A 20,976-nucleotide genomic window follows, 5' to 3' on the forward strand; every position below is an offset into this window, starting at 1 on the left:
TTCAAGTGTAGCCAATCTGAAAAGTAGGTGATTAGTTTGTTGATGGGCTCTGTCACCTCCTCTATTCTTGTCATGTTAACTGCACAAGCTTTAACTTCTGGATCATCTTCAAAAAGTGAATCGTTCAATTGATCTGGTCTTTTTGGCCATTCATGTTCAGGCTCCAATAAGAAACTTGGACCTTGTCACCATGTGGTGCTTTTGAGAAAGTGTTCTATGCTTAGGGCAGGGATTTAGGGCAGATGTGACATACCTCCACTGCAAAGGTTGTGAATGATCTCTGATCACAGAGATTCTGTTGGAAACAAAGGTCTTGAATCGAGTGCTTTCTTTTGAAATGTATTTGAGCACTGTGGTGCTGTCAGTCCAAAATGTATATTCTTCTAAGGGCATTTGAAGCTCACCATTTAGCATTTTGTTCATTTTGACTGCCATAACGGCTGCTGTCAGCTCCAATCTTGGAATCGTGACATGCTTCAATGATGCAACTCTTGACTTGCCCATCAGGAATTAACAATGCTTTTTGCTCTTTTTGTTGGTTTAAGCAAGATAAGTGACAGCACCATATCCTTCTTCACTGGCATCTGGAAAATGATGCATTTGTGCTGACTTTATGGTCCCAAACCAGGCAGGTTTGAAGCATCTGTTCACTTTATATTCTGCTAGGAACTGTAAATTATCCATCCATTTTTGCCATTTCTGAATGTGTTTGACTTCTGCTTCTTCATCCCACCCAAATTTCTCCTTGCATAAATCTCTTAGAATAAGCTTTGCTGGCAGTATGGCTGGTACTAGAAAACCAAGAGGCTTGTAAACTGAGCTAACAACAGACAGAATACCACACCTTGTAGCGAGCTTGTTTTGTAACCTTATCTGAAATTTGAAACTGTCCGTTTCTGTGCACCACTGAACACCCAAGACACGCTCTGTGGGAAGGAGACTGTGGCTCATATCTTAAGTCCTTTTGCTCATGAGCTGTATCTTCTTCATAAATAGGCAATAAAACTGCTCTGTTGATACTCACCCACTTAGTCAAGTGAAATCCGCCTTTGAGACATAGGGCTTGGAGGTCTTTTGCCAGCTTTATTGCTTGTTATTCTGTTGCCACCGACTTTAAGCAGTTGTCCACATAGAAGTTATTGAGAACGGTGTTAACAGCTTCTTCAGAAAATGTATCTCTGGCATCTTCTGCAACTGGGTGAAGAAGTAGCACCAAAAAGATGTACTGTCATTTTGAATTCTTCCAGATCTTTACTTAGATTACCCTCAGGCCACCATAAAAAGCGTAAAAGATCAGTGTCTTTATCTGGTATTTTAACTTGGTAGAACATTGACTTAATATCTGCCATTAATGCTACTGGCTCCTTTCTGAATCTTGTAAGGATACCAATGAGAGCGTTAGTTAGGTCAGGGCATTTTAATAATTGTTCATTAAGTGAAGTCCCCTGGTAGGTGGCAGTGCAATCAAAGACCACTCGAATCTTATTTTTCTTTATTTTTCTTTGGATGATACACACTGTGATGTGGGATGAACCACACTCTGCCTTTGTTGCAATTCAGGCTTTCTTTGGATACCTTGACAGCGTAACCTTTCTCAATTATGTCTTTCATGAAAGCTTTATATTCTTCATGGAAACCTGAATTTGTGTTCAGTTTTCTTTTGAGTCCAATAGCATGCTGTTCAGCAATACAGCGATTGTTCGGCATTTTAAGTGTTTAATCCTTCAAAGGCAAATTTAAACAATAGTGGCCACCTACCAGTTTCGCAGATTCTGAGGCTATGCGGATGAACTTGATGTCTTACTGTGACACTTCCTCTTTCTCTTCACAGCTGTGCTCAGGAAAATCTGTGTTATACTATTGCAGCAACATATCTTCAATTTCTGTTATTGACACACGATTGATTGAATGTTTGGGCAGCTTACCACTTTGTTTTGCAAGGTCATCTATCTCTTTGTATGGTCCACCAACCACCCATTCAAGTGCAGTCTTCACAGCATGAGGTCCACCTCCTTGGCTAGGTATGATTCGCAACTGCTTGAAGATTTCTGGGTAGTTGATTCCTATTAAAAGATCAACTTCAGAGTCAATATGAGATAGACATACCTCTTTAAGATATGCCCACTTATCGATACCCTCTTGTAGTGGAATACTTTCTCTGTTCACTGGAATGGAGACCTGCGTAAAGACCTTCAGCAAATCAATATATTCATCATCATTGAGACCACAGACTCGCAAATCTGATAAGACAAAACATTGGGTTAGCATTTTTGAATTATCATCAATTAGGAATGAGGAATACTTGTGTTCTTCTCCCTTGAAGGTTTAATTTTCTCTGGAGCTTTTCAGTGCAGATTGTTACTGTACTGCCGAAGTCTATAAAGGCGTATGTTTCTACATACCTTTCACTCTTCTTAGATTTTACCTAACAGGAACCACATGCAGTGCACACTCTTCACCGGCCCCAGTAAAAGCACAAGTTCCAGTCTCAGCATCTCCTTCAGTAGATGTTGCCACGCTGGCTGTAGCTTTAGATGTTGCTCCACTCTCTTTTTTGTTGTGCAGGATAGGATATCTGGGTGCTGAAAAGAACATGTCTGACACTTCATTCTTTCTTTACAAATCTTACCACGGTGCCCCTGTTTGAGACAGCGAAAGCATAAACCTTTAGATTTTTTTAAAAAGTCAATTCTATCTTTATGTGGCAGCTTTAGATTTTTTTAAAAAGTCAATTCTATCTTTATGTGGCAGTTCTTTGATTTTACTACATTCAGCAAGAGAATGCTGGCCACTGCAAAATGCACAAGGTCTTTTAAAAGCATAGATGCCTGTGGCAGACCTCTTGACTAAGGTGCCCTGAATCCCTTTTTCAGCAGCTTCTATAATGCTTGTAGCAAAAGTACTTCCCTTTTTCTGACTGCAATTCATGGATAACTTTCCTTTGCCGTTCCTCTCTCTTTTCTCTATGTAGGTGTAACTTTGTGCAGCTGTGCCATGCACTGAATGAGAGGTGTTCTGGGCTTGTATATGCAAAAAAAACCTATTAAATCATCAAATTTTACGTCTCTTTTTTCTTCTCTCTCAGTACTGCAGGATACTGATGTTCACTCTCGTTTCACTTCATACGGAAGCTTGGAGATGACAATAGGCAGGTTTTCACCTATATCGAATTCATTCCGATCTCCTCCTGAAGTAGGTGCTGTATTCATACAGCGACCGAGAAAAAGAGCCAAATCTACCAATGCTCCTCTGTCTTCTGCTGACTTGATCTGAGGCCAGTTCATAATCTTTTTAAAGTGTGCTCTATATATCTGCCTACTATCTCCATAGTAAGTTTCGAGCAGTTGTCGTGCCTTAATAACCTGTTTTTGGCATAAGTCCAAGACAGACTTGAACGAGCTCTTGAGGGCAGCCTCTAGTGTATGGCTCTAGATAGTGCAGTTTATCGCGATCATTTTCAAACACATTGTCCACAGCATAATCAAAGATTCTAATGAATGATGTATATGTTAGAGGATCACCATTAAATATTGGTACTTCTGTATGTGGTGCTGGGGGTTTATCTTGTTTCTTCCACTGCTGAGCTAACAGCTTAGTAGCTTCGGCAACTGCTTTTTGGCTTTCGGTTTGATTCTGTATGAGCATGTCAACAAGATCTTGTCTGAATGTCTGCAATCTGGCCCCTGCGGTAGTTACTGGTCGTACCTGCCTTTCAGACTCGAGTTAATCCAACCTTTGTAAGATTCTATCGAGTGTCGATTGTTCAACCAACACTGCCGAAGAAGGTGATGATGCCGCAGTGCTTTTCTGGACTAAAGAGTCACATTTAATTTCAAGAGCATGTTTTAACTTAGGAGAAGCTTGCCGTACTCCTGAATTTGTGCGATCCAGTTCTTGCAATTGCATCTCTTCGAATTGATTAACTAGCTGTTTGTCAGATGAGTGTGTTAAAAAGCTATTTGTATCTTTCAACCATGCCACTGTAGCATTATTAAATTAGTTCAATTTCTTAGAGCTTTCTGCGAATGTCGTTTTCTGTTTTTTAATTGCGCCTTCTTTACTTAGTAGCGCTGATAGTAGACTTTTATTCAGCATCTCAATCTGTGCATCTCACAAAAAATTCCAAACTTTTGCGCTACTTCTAAGTGATTTTCTGTAGTGTCTTTAAGGCTTTCGATTTTAGCCATAAGCTCAGAAAGTTGATCATTCCTTCGACTTGTGTGATGTTTAAGATCTCCAATTACATACTCTGACTTTAAGTCCATACTCAGATCACTCCCAACTTCATTTGAGCAATGCTTAGACGTTGCCATGGCAGCAGCTCGAGTAACTGACAGTGCCTTTCCTAGCAGCAAGTTCGTCACAATCAGGATGCTCCAACAAAACAGATTCCTTCCTTAGAGAGAGGCTTCTAATACTCAGGCACAAGCAATCATTTACAACGCTTTATATATTATCACAGTCTCTTAAATCTTGTCAAGTTCAGGTATTGTGACCTTGCTTTCATTTACGATCATACAGAGACTGAAGATAAGAGCACAGTACCTCAGGATAGCTCAGTTCTTTTTCTTTCGTTGTCGAGTTCTGGAGCACAATCGTCCTCTGTCCTCAGAAGGTAGTTTCCAGTTCAAGTTCAGTGCCTTCAGATGGCAAGTTTTCTGGCGAAAATGTAGCTGTGTTTTTTTCCAAAATTACTGAAGTTCAGCAGCTCTAGCATAAAAATGGGATTCAACAAAAGCCTGACGCGCTAAAATGATTCCACAGACAAAATATCTTTGTTTTTAAAAGTTTTAGTTAAAAAAAGGAAAGATTCTTGTTAAGAAAAGTTCTTTTGAAAGCTTAAATCTTGTTACATTTCAAATTGTTAAAAATTACTTCAAAACATTTCTGAACCATTTCAACCATGTCACAAAACTGTATGCCTATCCCATTGCTAAGCTGAAAATGGGTCTTATAAGTTCCTGTGTACTGGGACCTGTTCTAAACAACAACAACTGATTCAGTTAACACACGGTATCTTAGTTATAGCAAGAAAGTTGTTTCTCTTACTAACTTATAGGGGGGAAAGACTATACCATTGTCTATGACTATGAAAGAAAAATATATTCTATTCAAATTAAGCAAACACTAATATGAGTTTAACTCAAAGCTTTAACTTTCTAAGATTGGCTCTTGCACATCATTTCTTAAAAAACTCCCATCACAAATTGTAAAAGTCAGTCAACAAGCCATCCCATCACAGAGATTCGCCCTAGTACAAGTTTTATGTGCTTTTTCAGTTCATCATTTCCCACTTAGCCATTTAAATCTTTTTGCTCATCTTCTGAAGTTTCTCATTTGTCATATCTCATAATTCATTACTCCTAACTCCTTTGTCATGCCAGTTCACTACTAAGTTAATACAGAAGAGATTGGCCTCTTCATCTATTAACAGTTTATTTTTTTTCTTTTTAATCTTTTCATTCCATTTTACTATGTGAAATTTGTAAATATTGCTGTACCTTGATGTGCAGTGTTTATAAAGATTATTGGTTCTTATAACTGCCAGAAAAGTATAGAAAAGCACTGATTTAGAGAGATGAATGCTTAAAATAGTGACATACATTATTATTTGACTATTTTCTATTTTGTTTCCTTCTGGTAAGAGCTTTGTATAAAAGAAATTGTTGCTTACAAGGAAAATGTGTTTGCACTTATATTTAAAATCTATTTTAATAATATATATGTATATTTATTTGTCTTCAAGACCTTAAATTAAAGCTATCTGTAGAAGAGATGCATAAACATGAAACTGAGCAGAGGGAAATGGAATCGGACTTAACTGGAGTTAATGTTGAGCATCAAGGTGCAGTAGAATCACAGCAACAGAAACCTTCTATTGAAGAGACTGTGGAATGTCTAATAAAACGTTTAATGGAGAAACGGCAAGCACTAGGTCTTCCAGAGAATATGAAGGTAATGTTGTATAAATTATTAATGTATATTCAGGTATGAAAACCCTCAAACAAAAAGGCAATGGCATACACGGGGGACATAAACTGAAACATAAAAAGAAAAACACATTTGTTAGTATGTAATAAGGTTGGAACAATCTGTTATTTATTAATTAGAAATGAAGTCAATAAGAATTTTCTGAAAGAAACTGATTCTGTGTTAGTCTAAGTATATGTATGAGAAAGTTATTTAATTCAGTTACTTTTGGGGATAGGGAAAGAATGTGCCTTCCTGGGGAGGATTATGATGGTTTCTGACTACACAATGAAAAGAATGAATGTTAAGACTGGGCCAGAGTTGATAATCAACTTTATAATAAAAAGAATTGAAATATCTATATATAAATAAAGAGGGCGGCACGGTGGCGCAGCGGTAGCGCTGCTGCCTCGCAGTTAGGAGACCTGGGTTCTCTTCCCGGGTCCTCCATGCGTGGAGTTTGCATGTTCTCCCGTGTCTGCGTGGGTTTCCTCCCACAGTCCAAAGACAAGCAGGTTCGGTGCATTGGCAAACCTAAATTGTCCCTAGTGTGTGCTTGGTGTGTGTGCACCCTGTGGTGGGCTGGTGCCCTGCCTGGGGCGCCCTGTTGGCTGGGATTGGCTCTAGCAGACCCCCGTGACCCTGTAGTTAGGATATAGTGGGTTAGATGATGGATGAATAAATAAAAATGGCTATATAAGTAGTACTGACATGAAAGAAAATATGTACATTAGATGTACCAAAATGCTCACAAAATCTTTAAGAAGAAGCAATTCAAATACAAGATGTTAAAAGTGATATAACAACCAAATTCAATCAATAAAGTGGGGTGTTTCTGTAATCACTGTTCTCTAAAATGGTTAGACGTGAACCTTTCTTATCTATTGATATACACACTGGTGAGTAAAATAAAGCATGATGAAAATTATTTAGATTATGTAAATGCTTCTGATTTAACAATATCATACTACTGTTATGTAGGCAAGTCATTGGAGATTTAGTGGTAGCTAATACTTAAACAATGATCACCACCTTAGACCTTGCAAATGTCTTGAGAAAAAAATGATACTTTGTCAGGTAATAAGCTAATAAGGAATTTTAGAATTAAACTAGAACACAATAATATAGGTACTATGTTTACATTTTTTTCAATCAATAACAAAGCAGTATTGACTGAATCTTGTGTAAGAGTAAATACAATAAATGGCTAATATAGGAAGAATGCCTTAGTGAAATTCCTCTTCCAGTAGTGCAGCAAGAAGGACGTGGTTTCCATCCATAAAAGCTGCAGTATCCAGACAGAATCTACTGTACACTTTACCTAATAGACACCAACATTCTCTTTCAACTGATTGCTTTTTGATATATTCATTTACCTTTATCACACGTCATGTATTTTTAACAGATTTGCAAACGGTTGATTTGCCACAAATAATTAGGTTAATTGGCAAAAGGTCAGTACCATGATTGGGTATAAAAAGAGTATCCCGGAGAGGCAGAGTCTCTCAGAAGTAAAGATGGGGAGGCGTTCAGCACACTGTGGAATACTGCACGAGCAAATAGTGCAACAATTAAAGAAAAAACTTTGCACAACCTAAAATTGCAAAGAATTTTTTTTTTATTTTATCATTTTACAGTTCATAATATCAGTCAAGTGTTCTGAAAATCCAGGGAAGTCTCTGTACGCAAGGGACAAGGCATAAAACCAGTTTTGGTTGGCTGTGATCTTCGGGAATCTCAGGTGGCAATGCATTAAAAACAGGCATGCTTCTGGAAATCACTGCATGGGATCAGGAACACTTCTGAAAACCATTGTCTATGTTAAAACTCTAACATTCAAAGGAGAAACCATATACTGTATAAACATGATCCAGAAACACCACCACCTTCTCTGGGCCTGAGCTTGCTTAAAATGGAATAAGGCAAAGTGGAAAACTATCCTGTGGTCTGATGAATCAAATTTTCAAATTCTTTTTGGAAACCATGGATACTTTGTCCTCTGGGCTAAAGAGGAGAGAAACAATCCAGCTATTTATCAGTGCCAGCATCCATGTTGGTATGGGGTGCATTAGTGCACGTGGCAGGGGTAGCTAGCACATCTAAGAATGTGCCATTAATGCTGAACGATATATACAGGTTATGGAGCAACATATGCTGCAATGTAGACAACATCTTTTTCAGGGAATTATTTACTTATTTAAGCAAGACAATGTCAAACCACATTCTGCACATATTACAACAGCATGGCTCCGTAGTAAAAGAGTTCAGGTGCTAAACTGGCCTGCCTGTAGTCCAGACTTGTTACCCACTTAAAATACTTGCCGCATATGAAACAAAAAATAAGAAAAAGGAGACACCAAACTATTGAGCAGCTGAAACCCAATATCAAGCAAGAATGGGACGACATTTTACTTTCAAAGCTACATAAATTGGTCTCCTCAGTTCCCAAACATTTAATGAGTGTTGTTAAAAGAAGAGATGATGCAACACAGAGGTAAAGATGCCCTGCCCCAATTTTTTTTTAAATTTGTTGCTGACATAAAATTAAAAATGTGAATATATTTTTCAAAAAACGATAACATTTCTCAGTTTCAACATTTGAAATGTTGTCTTTTTTGTATTGTCAGTTAAATATAGGGTTTATATACTTTACAAATCATCACATTCTCAATTTATTCATATTTTACACAGCGTCACAACGTCTTTGATGTTGATTCAGAGAACCTGATGTTGCCCATTGTCAGTAAAGTGTTGAAAAACACATGCGATGTCTCAAGTTAGTATCTTCCTCCCTGAACTAAGTTAAAGCAGTGTTGCCATGTATGTGCCCCGATAGTAGTAGCTGGCTAGGAATTCCTTTTACCATAACTGCAACAAGTTTATAAAAAAACACTGTCTCCTAGTATATCATGCTCATAGTCAAATAATGTGTTTGAAACCTGACCTTTGACCATTTGGTCATTTCCGTCTTGATAAAACATAAGAATAACAGGAGTGTGAAGGTCTTATAAACTTGCAGGAAACATGACCCTTAAGTGCTGTAGCCAATAGAGCTTGGATGGGACATTCCTGGCTACATATATTTTTTCTAAATATAAAAAAAGACCACACATATGAAATGACATTCTCAAACCAGTTTAACCCAGTTTGAGGTCATGTGGGAGCAAGGCCCATACTGCCAGGATTTTGCACAAAGTGGGAACCAACACTGTTCTGAGCACCAGTCAATTGCAGCATCCATTCACTAGCACATGCACAAGGCCAATTTACAATCACCATTTAATCAAATGTGCACATCTTTAGGAGTTAAGGTAACAAACAAAAGTATCCGTATACAAACATGCAGTTCAGATACTGGATCTGGACAGGGTAGCATGGGGCACCCTCTTCTTAGCTATCTTAGTTCCTTTATGCATCTCAAAAAGGTGAAAAAAGACCAACCAGGTAGCCAGAACACTTTATATCACTTTATGTTAAACTTTATAGATGAATATTCATCTTTGAAGGTTAAGAGGTATGGAAAATAATGCTGAAAGAGATAATATTTTAAAGCCAGAGACAACAATGTTAATTGAACTTTAAGGATGTGATGTCTAATAAATTATTAGCTAAGAATGCTAAATTTGCCTATAACTCCACAGGAAATGACACACAAACAAATGGCACTGGAGAAAGTTACTCTGCAGAAAAGTTTGCTTTATTTTGAAACTCTTCATGGACGTCCGGTAAGTTTTTTTTCTCTTATTTTCTTATAATACCACACTCTGGTAGTAACACATATATCTGTGGCATTTGTACAGCGAGCTCTGATCAAAAACCTGCCAGCACTGGCCATGAAACGGTTATTGGGTTTGCTGCCCACACTGCCTGCAACAATTGCAATGTATTTACTTGTGTTTAATGACCTTTTGTACATTTTAGAAAGCAACATTAATAAACATTGCATTGGTGTGGTGGGAGGCAAGCTACAAAAGTAATACGTACCTTTGTGTAGATTGCCAATAACCTCATCAAAGCTTAGTGGGTACCATTTTACATTTTTGAATGGTGAGTGGAGGTGATGGCTGTTTTTTAGAAAGAACATTCATTTTGAAAAACAAAGGAGGGAGGTTTGTGTTATAGTTGAAGTTTATAATATCAATATTTGTGTATCGGTAATTTGCAGTATTAAAAACCATGACACAAATGTTATATATTTACATATTTGGCTGATGTCCTTATCCAAGGCAGCTTACAACATTTATGATACAATTGGTTACATTACTTTTTTGTTTTCCAATTGGAGCACAGGCAGGTCACGTGACTTGCTTAGGGTCACACAGCCTCCGGGTTTGAAATCCAAAGCCTTAACCATTATGCCACACTGCCTTATATTTTTTGTAACCAATAAATAAGAAACATTGTTAAACAATCTTTTTTTTTCATTTTTCATCTAATCAAGCATTTAACAATTTCATATTATAAAGAGAATAATCATCATTTATCAATTTTGTCATGATCATGCACCCCTATTAAAACGTTTATTCCATTGCATGCACCACGTAAATGTGCAGCTTGTAAATATCAATGCTGTATCTATTAAAGTAAGCCATGATTCAGTGTATAATGCTTTTGATCTAAACACTCCAAAACTTTTCTAATGGTACAAGATTACAGATTAAAGCTTTACATTCAAATCTGACTGAAGCTACCACTGCTAAAGGTGAAATTATATTTATACCCAAAATTTCCATTATTTCCTACTAAGTTCCTGTTTCAATTCAAAAGAATATAGTTTCCTATAGGGCGGCACGGTGGCGCAGTGGGTAGCGCTGCTGCCTCGCAGTTGGGAGATCTGGGGACCTGGGCTCGATTCCCGGGTCCTCCCTGCGTGGAGTTTGCATGTTCTCCCCGTGTCTGCGTGGGTTTCCTCCGGGCGCTCCGGTTTCCTCCCACAGTCCAAAGACATGCAGGTTAAGTGGATTGGTGATTCTAAATTGGCCCTAGTGTGTGCTTGGTGTGTGGGTGTGTGTGTCCTGCGGTGGGTTGGCACCCTGCCCAGGATTGTTTCCTGCCTTGTGCCCTGTGTTGGCTGGGATTGGCTCCAGCAGACCCCCGTGACCCTGTGTTCGGATTCAGCAGGTTGGGAAATGGATGGATGGATAGTTTCCTATAAAATTGTCTTTTGCAGTGACCATGAACAAAAGCCAAGGTGTCTGTCACTAGGACAAGCAGGAATTGAACTTCAGCAGGAATGTTTTACTCTTATCTAGCATATTCTAAATTAAGGAGTTCCACTGAACTAATAATATTAAAAAATGTATACAGAAGAGTAGTCAATTAGTTACATTGTATGTCTAAAACATCCAATTAACCAGTAGGACTATAACTGAGGCCTAATGTTTTAGTAAATTTCCTGGGCGAAGCCGGATAACAGAGCTAGTACTAAAATAAAATATATTTAGTGTTTCAGTGCTCTGAAGCACAAGTCACATCTCTCTAGTAATGTGAAATGTACTGCGTTAACACAAACACAGAGACGCAGAGACATGCAATTACAACAGTGTGGGCAAAACAATATACTGAATATGAATCTGCACATTGTAAATATTTGTGAGTCATTCGGTTTTTGAAGGCTAACTAATGTGCATTAGTATGACCCCTAACATGAGACGAACATAATAGAAAAACATCCAGTGTATTATTCATTTGAATGGTACATTGGCAAATGCAATGCAGTCTCTCAATTACATTTACTTGAGTATCAGTAAAATCAGTCCATTCATTTTCTAATTCTAGATTAGTACACATCTCTCTATTATATAAAAAAAATCTTGGGACGAGACTTTTTCAGAGAGATAATTTAAAGCCCCACGAGATGAGATGAGATGATGTGCCAAGAGATAGAAGTGAAAACCTAACGGGTCCAAGCAAGGTTGGAAATAAAAGACAAACAGTAGAAGAAGAAAAGACAGAGTAGAAGACAAAGTAGAATGTCGTTAATGAAAGTACTAAAATTCGAAAGTCTAAAAAAATGATAGTAAAGATCGCATTAGCGCTAACAAATGGAAATTATTACTCGGTGAAATAATGGCACAGTGAAAAGAGATTGAATATATGGACATAGGTGATATGACAGAAGTATTTAGATATTGTTCGGCTTTAAACTTCAAGTCAGAGACTTGTAGATCGTCTAACTCATGTTGCCATCAGGTATAAACCCAATGAAGAAGCGTATCCACGAGAACTAAAAGATTTGGTGTTTGGTGAAAGTGAAATCCACATACACAAGTGGCAGAGACGTAAAGTGGCTGGCATGCCAACGGTCCACTCACTTCTCATTCGTGTGAATGCTATTGTCAGACACAGTTCTTGTGCTCTCAGCTCCAAGCGGGGTTGGAAATAAAAGGTAAAGAGTAGAAGACAAAGTAGAACGTCGTAAAGAGGTTCAAAAACGTTGGCGCGATACACATGCAGAGCAGGTCAGAGATTATGAAAGTACTAAAATTCGAAAGTCTCAAAAAAAATATTGCGAAAGTGAAATCCACATACGCGAGCGGCAGAGACACGAAGTGGCTGGCGCGTATATGAAATTCACATTTTTATTTGAATTAGTTTGACTCAACTGTTAAATATTACTCTTTAGTAAGTTTTTTTTTTTTTACCAGCTAATTATGCAAATATAAATCTTTCAGTTGCAAATTTTACAAAACGTAATATGGATTCTCTAACAAACCATATTTTAAAAGCATGTTTGTAACAAAAACAGCTTTAAAGAGTTTGTTTAAATGAAAATATCCTGAATTTTCTTGAAAATCACTAATTCAACAGTACATATATAATGATGTACAGTATAAATTTGTATTTTTAATAATCATTTAAGCAGTGTTTTTCAGTTATAGGAGAGAACATGTCAGAAAATAAAATTAGAATGCTCACATGACAAGATAATTCAGGTAGTCCATGGTGATATCCTCCTTTAGAAGCCCTGTGTTTAAGTCCCCTCAAGATTATAAAACCCCCTCAATTTGCTGTTGCACTGGAAGAATAACCATGTCTATCACAAATTAAAATTAAATTATTGCATTGTAATTTAATAATTATGAATACCACGATTTTAAATTTACTGTTAGTATTTATATATTTTATTTTTTATTACATAAAAGGCACAATATTGTCCACTTGAGTAATGGAGTTACATTTAATTAAAAAGCCAGTGAAAGAGATTTCTGTTTTTTGCCATGGTGTCAAATAGGTATAGTATCAAGATCCTGAAATTTCACTGGTATTGATATCAAATCAAATATTCTGGTATCATGAAATGCCTTGTTGTAACACAACATTCTGTGTATATCTTAAAAGTGTTAACTAAACCTTTCTTTGGTTTATTTTGTGAATCACCTTATTCCAGTACAGGCCAGTGCTTGCCAACCCTGGATGAGGTGCCAGTCCATAACAGGGCACATTTGCACATACACTTAAACATCACATCAGTTTATAGTCATCATTAAACCTAATTTGCACATTTTTGGGAGGTGGTAAGAAATCTGAATGCCCAGAACACAGCGGAAACACGCAGATTGTAAGCAGACATTTCCCCAGACTGAGTATTAAACTCAAGAGTCTGGCGCTGTAAAGCAGCAGTCGTACCCGCCGCACCAATGACTTGCTGTGTACAATACTGTACAAGTGTTGCTACTGGAATGCCCACTTTTGGTTATTGATTAACTTTTGTTCTTTAATTTGGCAGACAGCATTTGCTCCTCACTGCACTTGCCTACAGTTCCATTCCCAGCTGCGTCCCTCCAGTCCTGAGGTTGCATGTTAGCACTCTGGTTCTCAGGTCCATTCACAATTCTATAGCATTTCAGTTTGAGAATCAAATGTGCCTTTGACTATCTGTACTCCACAGGGAGTTGGCTTTTATTCAGAAAATAGTTCCATTTTCCAAATTTAATTAAGATGAATTATGGTGGAATATTTTATAAAAATGTTCATTGGTTGTAATGCTGTGGGAATGCCTAGAGTTAATTCCATGTATAACTTTTTTTAAGTGTACAAAACAAGAAAGGAATCTTATGAAGCCGCTCTATGACAGATACAGGATGATCAAACAGCTCCTGTGTGCATCTCCAGCCATCACCACAATTGTAAGTCAAGGCCTGATTCATGCTTTGCTACCTTTATGGAAGTTAAAATTTTGGCCTTCAGAGGTTGGGCACTCATAAATGCATTTGTTTGTTATGTCCTTAATTGTGATCATTTTTATTTTTTAATGAGCAATTTTATTTTAACTGATTACATTTGAAAGTGCAGTTTCTGTTTATAGAGAAGTTCAGTGCAATTTGAAGTGGATAATTGAATTCAATATGTACCCACCTGGGGATGGCAGCAGACTACTTACTTATATAATATGGGCAAAATGGTGCTGCTCTAAGCTCCGCAATGCTGGGTTTGAATTCTCGCCTTGGTGCTGTTTTTGTGGAGTTGGCATGGCCTCCCCTTATCTCTGAGGATTTCCTTCCACATCACAAAGATGTGCTGATTAGGTTAAGCAGCTCACAAATACGTATGGGAGTGGGAGCCATGCAGTGCCCTTGTCCAGGTTGTTTCCTGGCCTGTGCCCAGTGCTGACAGAGTAGGGTCCCGCCTGTCTGACCCACAACTGGATTAAGCTGGTTTAGTAATGGGTAAGTGGCTATGGAGAATATTAGAACAATTTGTTGAGAAGAGGCCATTCAGCCCAACAGAGCTCACCAATACTATCCATTCATTGTCTCCAAAGTAACATCGAGTCGAGTTTTGTAGGTCCCTAAAGTGCTGACCTCCACCACACTACTTGGTCATTTATTAGGTGTGCCTGTCATTCACTGTGTGGAAAGAAACTTTCAAACATTCGTGCAAGAATTTCCTGTTAATGAGTTTCCATCTGTTTCCTCGTGTTTCAAATACTGCGTAGTAAATATGTTTGCATTCAGGACTTAACTCTTGATAATGTGCTGCCATGGTATGATGTGTTCTCATGACCTGTAACCCAATAAACTCAAGAATTATCATCAATAAACTAATACTGAGCTGTATGTTAACTTTGTTAAATGAACTATTTACAAATATTTTATATCATGCAAGCAATTTGTTTTTTTTTTTTAACAAGTATCCCAATTATAAAGCATATTTTCCCTGTAAGCGTTCATTTTTATACAGTTTTGGAATATATTTTATTATACTTTAAAAGAGGAAAATATCTTAACAATTTATATAAGTATTGAGACTGCTAATTCAGCAACTTTCACAAACACGGCCAAAAGCTTTTATCCGTAGCCAATTAGAAAACAGCTCACATACCAGCTATGCCAACCTAGGCTCTCAACTTTTAATTAATTGCTTGTGGATCCATTCTTTGCTGGTGCTTTTGCCACATAATAAAATATAAGAAGGAAATTCTTTAATTTCATAATGGCTGTTCAGGATACACTGGCTTGTCGTTATCCTGAAACTGCTGACAATATGTGTACATATCGTGTGATGTTTGTCTGCCTTACAGGAGGAAGAGGGTTCTGATGAAGACAGTTTACAACAGAGCCCAGAACCACCTACCAGAATAATATCGCAGATTTCAACAGAGGAGTCTTTGTGTTCTCAGGAAGACGATAATGAGCCGGCCTTCGTGTCTCCCTTAGACGAGATGAAAGCTGTTAGACAGCCAGCTGTTCCAATATCTCATTTACATGAAGCCTCCATGTAAGTTGTTGTCTTCCACTGTTTTACATAATGAATGGAAGGAGTTTTTTTTTTGGTTTTTTTTTTGGGAAAATACACCAATAAAGTAGGTTGTCTTTAGATAAGGTACTGACCTCGGTCCAGGGCTTTCTACACAAGTGCAGCAAAGTGTGAGATAAAATAAAAATGCATGTAGCATCTGTAAAGCTCCTGGAAAAGGTCTTGAGTGAAAAATCTATCCTTCCAGATTACCTGCTCCAGTTTGTTTGTCTAATAGTATTTATGAACTTATGGGCCAGGAACAGTTGGAGCTCTTAGGCTGAGCATCAGGCATGATTATGAGTGTAATTAAGTTTACTCCTGCCAATTCTGAAGTAAGAACGTTTGAATTCATGGTGTGTTCAAATAATATTATAGCAGCAGCAGAAAATGAGAGTGGCACACACTTCTGTTACAGAGAAAACAAGCACATGAAAACCAGCCATTGAATATTGTCAAAAACAACTTGATCACATTTCAGACTGTTGGTGGGTTTGATAAAAGTGAAACTGCAGGCATGTTGAGCTGTGTGACACAACAAGACTCCAGACATGATAAAGGTTTGGGACAGCCATCCGTATAATATGTTCCTGGCTTCAAAAATAAAGAATTGTAAGGCCAGAGTAGTTTACAAGACTGAGTCCAAAACAGAACTGAAATCCAAAGGAGGGGAGAAAGGCTTTATAGGGAGTCTTGTGGAAGTGATGTCATCCTCGGGGCCGGGACAGGAAGTGACGTCGTCCTCGGGGCCAGGATAGGAAGTGACGTGTCCTGCGTCGAGGCACCAGAACCTGGCGGGATTTCCTGGGAAAGGTCTGCAGGGAACTTGGCAAGAGAGTGGGTGCACCTGGTCGGGTGAGTCAGTACCATTCTCTAACAGCTGATAGAAGAATAGCGGCCATGTGCGGTATGGGTAAAGCCATAACAGGTGTAGTTACAGGGTCTTCAGAAAGTAGCCCCCTCATTGATTACTTCTCATTTGGCTTTGTTGATAAGTCAAGTTAAAGTATATTTACATGGGATTTTTTTTCTACTCCTGTAGAAGTAGTCACTATAATTGTTCAAATAAAATGTTTTGATGTCTTCAGAATTATATTCAAACTAAAAATCTGAACTGATCAAGTATTCAACAACCTAAATTGGCTGATATCCCACAAAATACGTTAATGTGACACATCCATGTTCATTTCGAATCCTTCTCTGATGAACTATATGATTGGACAATAAATATTACCGACTTTATGAGGTCTTGCAACAAAAACAGCAGATCAGATCAGTCTTCTGTCGTGACAACCAAGGCACTGCCCGTTGAACATTGGAATTAAGCTGTTAGGAGGTAAAACATGTAGAGATTTTAAAAAGACTGGCAAAGGCCTGAATCTTCCTATGAGCAACGTGCAGTCCATTGTAACACTACAAGAATCCTGCTGTCACACCTAAATGAGCAACTAGAGAAGACGGGCAATTGTCGGAGAAGTGAAAGAACTGTTTGGCTTAAATGGGCAAAACTGTCACACTATCAGCAACCTCTTCAGCACTTCACAGATTTCACCCTTTTGGTTAACGTGGCCGTAGGAGGAAGCTATGTTTAAGTAAGGCCATGTTTAAGAGTGTAGCTGAGCTCTTTGATTTAAAGGAAAAGCACCGAGGTGGCATCATCCCTGCTGTCAAGCATGATGGGATTGCGTTACAGCAGGAGGAAGTGAAAAGCTTGTTACCATCAGGAAGCTAAATACAAGCAAAGCCTTGAGGAGAAACTGTTCTAGTCACTCCCAGATCTGTATTTACATTTTCCAGCAGGACAATGACCAGAGGTACATGGTTGAAACTACTAATGAACAACTTGAAAATATGTGGTAAGGCCTGAACAGTGCTGTCTGATATAACTCTTACATCTGATTTAGCAGAAAGTGAGCAGATATGCATTGGCAAATGGGCAAAAATTCAAAAATCAAAAAATGGGCAAAGTTCATACAGATCTACTCGAGAGGCTCCACAGTTTGGGTGTGAATTCTTCTATTCTGGACAATACAAGGTGGGACACAATAATAAACAGATTGGTAATAAAAAAATATTTATTGATTACTTACAGCATTCTAAACATTGTCACCTTCTGTATACTCCCCCTCCCGATCTCTACACCGCTCCATACGTATCTTCCATTGATTGAAACAGTGCTGGAAGTATTCTTGCTTGAGGCCTTTCAACAGGCTTGCCATTTCTGTCTTCACTTCATCCATTGAAGAAAAATGTGTGCTCTTCAGGTCACTTTTGATTTTTGGGAACAAGTAAAAATCACAGGGAGCTAAATCAGGCGAATAGGGAGGATGATTGAGGACAGGAATGTTTTTGTCAGTCAAAAACTGCTTTACGGAAAAAGAGAAATTTGATGTTGATTCGCTGTTCAATTGTTTTCGTCCAGCGACTCGTGTAGCGATTGCTGTGCAAATACTGACTGGGCTATTCACATGGGATATAGTTCTATGATTCATGTCCAGCCGACCTCCAGACGGTTTTCCAGTAAAGCCCCAAGCCCAGTCCAGTTATTTTTGTGTCTCACCTTGTAAATCACCCTTTTTATCCATAATGTGCTGAATTTATTATTGTCTTAGCGTAGGGAGCAAAAATTAATTCATTACTTTAAAAAATGGAGGAGTAACAAGAAAATCTGAAGGAAATTCAAGTGGCAAATCCCTTTTGAAGGCACTGTAGCTGGCATTATTACTGTTTCTATTATACTTTATCAGCATTTTTGGTTTATGTTTTTGTGTCAGATCTTTAAGTAATTTGTTAGGAAGCAGTAGGCAGTTGTAATTTTAGAAGAAGACCAGGAGATGAGATGTGAAACGAGGGAGAGGCAGGACTTGTATCCAGGAAGTCAGTAACATGATCCTCACAACCACATACAGAACCCTAAGTCGTAGTCCAAAGTCATTGCACTGGAATCTTTAACCATGTAAGCTCCCGCAAAATATACTTGGACTAATGTTTGTTCTTGAACAGGATGAATAGGAAGAGTTGGCCGTGACCTTTACACACACAAGCATATAATGCCTCAACCTGGGACAACAGCCCCACGAAATGGTGATGATGCCTACAATAAACAAAACTGCATCATAGTAAAAGCATTATGAACATTATTCAACTTTTTTTGTAATACTTTCTGACTTATATTTTTTCAGAAAACTCCTCCGGTAAGTCACAAAAAATAAAGAAAATGTAAATCACAACAGTTTCCAGTTTTATTTCTATTGGCCCTCCCATTAGAGGAGTGCTGCCCAATCATGTAACAATGCAACATACTCTGATGGGCGGAGTCTGAGCCAAAGTGAGCGGGGGGGAGGGGGTGGGCACAGGCAAATCTCAGGGATTTTACATTTGTGACTTTAGGGTATGTAAACACAAATTATGAAGTTTTCTAATGTACATAGAGCCTGGCATTTTGCACTTTATTCTGAACTTTTTGATTGTATGATTACTTATCCGTTCTTTTACCATTGCTTACATACCTAGTCGAGGGTCACACCCCATAAGAAAAGGCACAAGGCAGCCCTGCACGGGCTACCAGTCTAACACAGTGCTTACATAAATAAAAATAAATTTATTTTTAATACACTTTTGACTGTGAATTCTTGAGCAGTGAAAACATTACAGTAGGAAATGGAAAACTCCCAGAAAGCAATGAACACACCTCAATAGACCCAAGAGCTCGGCAGAAGTCTGGAATGTACTGACTGATAGTGCAAAAGGTGTGGACTTACTTACCAGGAGTGCACATTTATTTGATTCTGGTGTTTGATGGTCGAGTTGTAAGAAAAATGGCAGACTTAAGTGGAACTTGTCATTGTCGTGGGTCAGAATACTCACAGAAGTGGAGGATGTACACTGCGGTGTGTGACTGAGCAGAGACGACTGTCAGCCTCTGTATGAAAGGGCTTCTAATACCATAAAGCAACTGAACGTTTTGTCTTCTTTTGCTTTTTTCTTCAAGGCCTGAACTGCTGGAACACCTCAGAGAAACCAGAGCCGACAAGAAAAGGCTTCGGAAAGCATTAAGAGAATTTGAAGAACAATTTCTTCGGCAGATGGGAAGGTTAGTAGATTTTGGGTAAAAAGAAGGGGGCTGTCAAGATTATTTTTTAATCAGAAGCTAAATAAAGTAAGAAAAAAATAGTTCATGCTCCTCAAAATTCACTTAAATATATTCCAGTGTTCTGAAAATATGCCATGAATTACACTTTTGTTCACTGAGACCAAGGAGAAATGCCCGATCTGACACATGAAGTGCAAAGCCGGACTGGACATTTCTGGAGAAACGTGTTGGTGGGGTTAAATGACAGCATATGGGTGCCTGCACAGCAATTTTTCATTTTTTGTTTGTGCAATGTCTTTATTTGTTTAGATGGTTTTACTTCATGCAGCACGGTAACGCACTGGTAGTGTTGCTGCCTTACAACAAGGGGACTGGGGTCCAAGTTTGTTTGTTCTCCTCGGTCCTTGTGGGTTTCTTCCCACAGTCTAAAGATATGCAGGTTAGGTGGGCTGGCGATGCTAACCTGACCCTAATTGTGTGCGTTTGTTCACCCAGCAATGGTCTGGTGCCCTGTCTAGGGATTGTTCCAGACTTGTGCCAGATGCATGCTGGGATAGGCTCCAGTGGCCTCGTGAAGCTACTCTGGATGAAGAAGCCACTTTAGAAAATGAATGGATTGATGGGTGGTTTCATTTTGGGTAGAACTGGAGGATATTTACCAAAATAAGTATCAGACATGATGAGGGAAGGAGCTCACTGCTTTGTGCTCACCTGCATGTTGGTGTCATCCGCCCTTAGTATTGGGTATGGCTGACCCAGCCAAGTGTCTCCTGTCTGGAAAGAGATTTGAGGCTTGAACTTCAGAGGTGAGCACCTGGGTTTGGTAACTCCAAGTTATTTTTAAAATAAATGTGTTTTACATACGAGTGATGTGCTGTTAACATGCCTGTAGTTACTTATGTTTAGATAGATAGATAGATAGATAGATAGATAGATAGATAGATAGATAGATAGATAGCCTAATAAATGACTTCTTCCTGTATTTGATACAGCCTGCGTTTGAACCTGAGATGCCACTTGGTCCATCAGTACTGCACATCCTAGCAGGTGTATGAATTTAGCGAGTAATAGTTGATGATTACGAATATGTCACAAGTGGAAACATCTTTGAGACACTTGTCATTTTTCTAGAATATCCCAAACTGCTTCTCCACTTCTTAAACCCCAAAAGGAGT

At 38.4% G+C, this 20,976-nt stretch overlaps 1 protein-coding gene across 4 annotated transcripts in view; it reads left to right on the forward strand.

The window, feature by feature from the left end:
• The window catches only part of fam13c (family with sequence similarity 13 member C), a 156,310-nt gene that overhangs the window by 131,913 nt on the left and 3,421 nt on the right, over positions 1 to 20,976 (forward strand). For 2 of the 4 annotated variants that reach the window (XM_028795398.2, XM_028795397.2), the window contains 5 exons: positions 5,747 to 5,955; positions 9,612 to 9,695; positions 14,004 to 14,099; positions 15,494 to 15,690; positions 19,700 to 19,801. In XM_028795398.2, coding sequence (XP_028651231.2) covers positions 5,747 to 5,955; positions 9,612 to 9,695; positions 14,004 to 14,099; positions 15,494 to 15,690; positions 19,700 to 19,801 — 688 coding nt within the window. The remainder of the gene's footprint in view (positions 1 to 5,746; positions 5,956 to 9,611; positions 9,696 to 14,003; positions 14,100 to 15,493; positions 15,691 to 19,699; positions 19,802 to 20,976) is intronic. The other 2 variants (XM_051923143.1, XM_051923142.1) reach the window with 2 other exon arrangements.

This window comes from Erpetoichthys calabaricus, chromosome 2, assembly GCF_900747795.2.
Source record: "Erpetoichthys calabaricus chromosome 2, fErpCal1.3, whole genome shotgun sequence".
In the NCBI taxonomy this organism is placed as follows: Eukaryota; Metazoa; Chordata; class Cladistia; order Polypteriformes; family Polypteridae; genus Erpetoichthys; species Erpetoichthys calabaricus.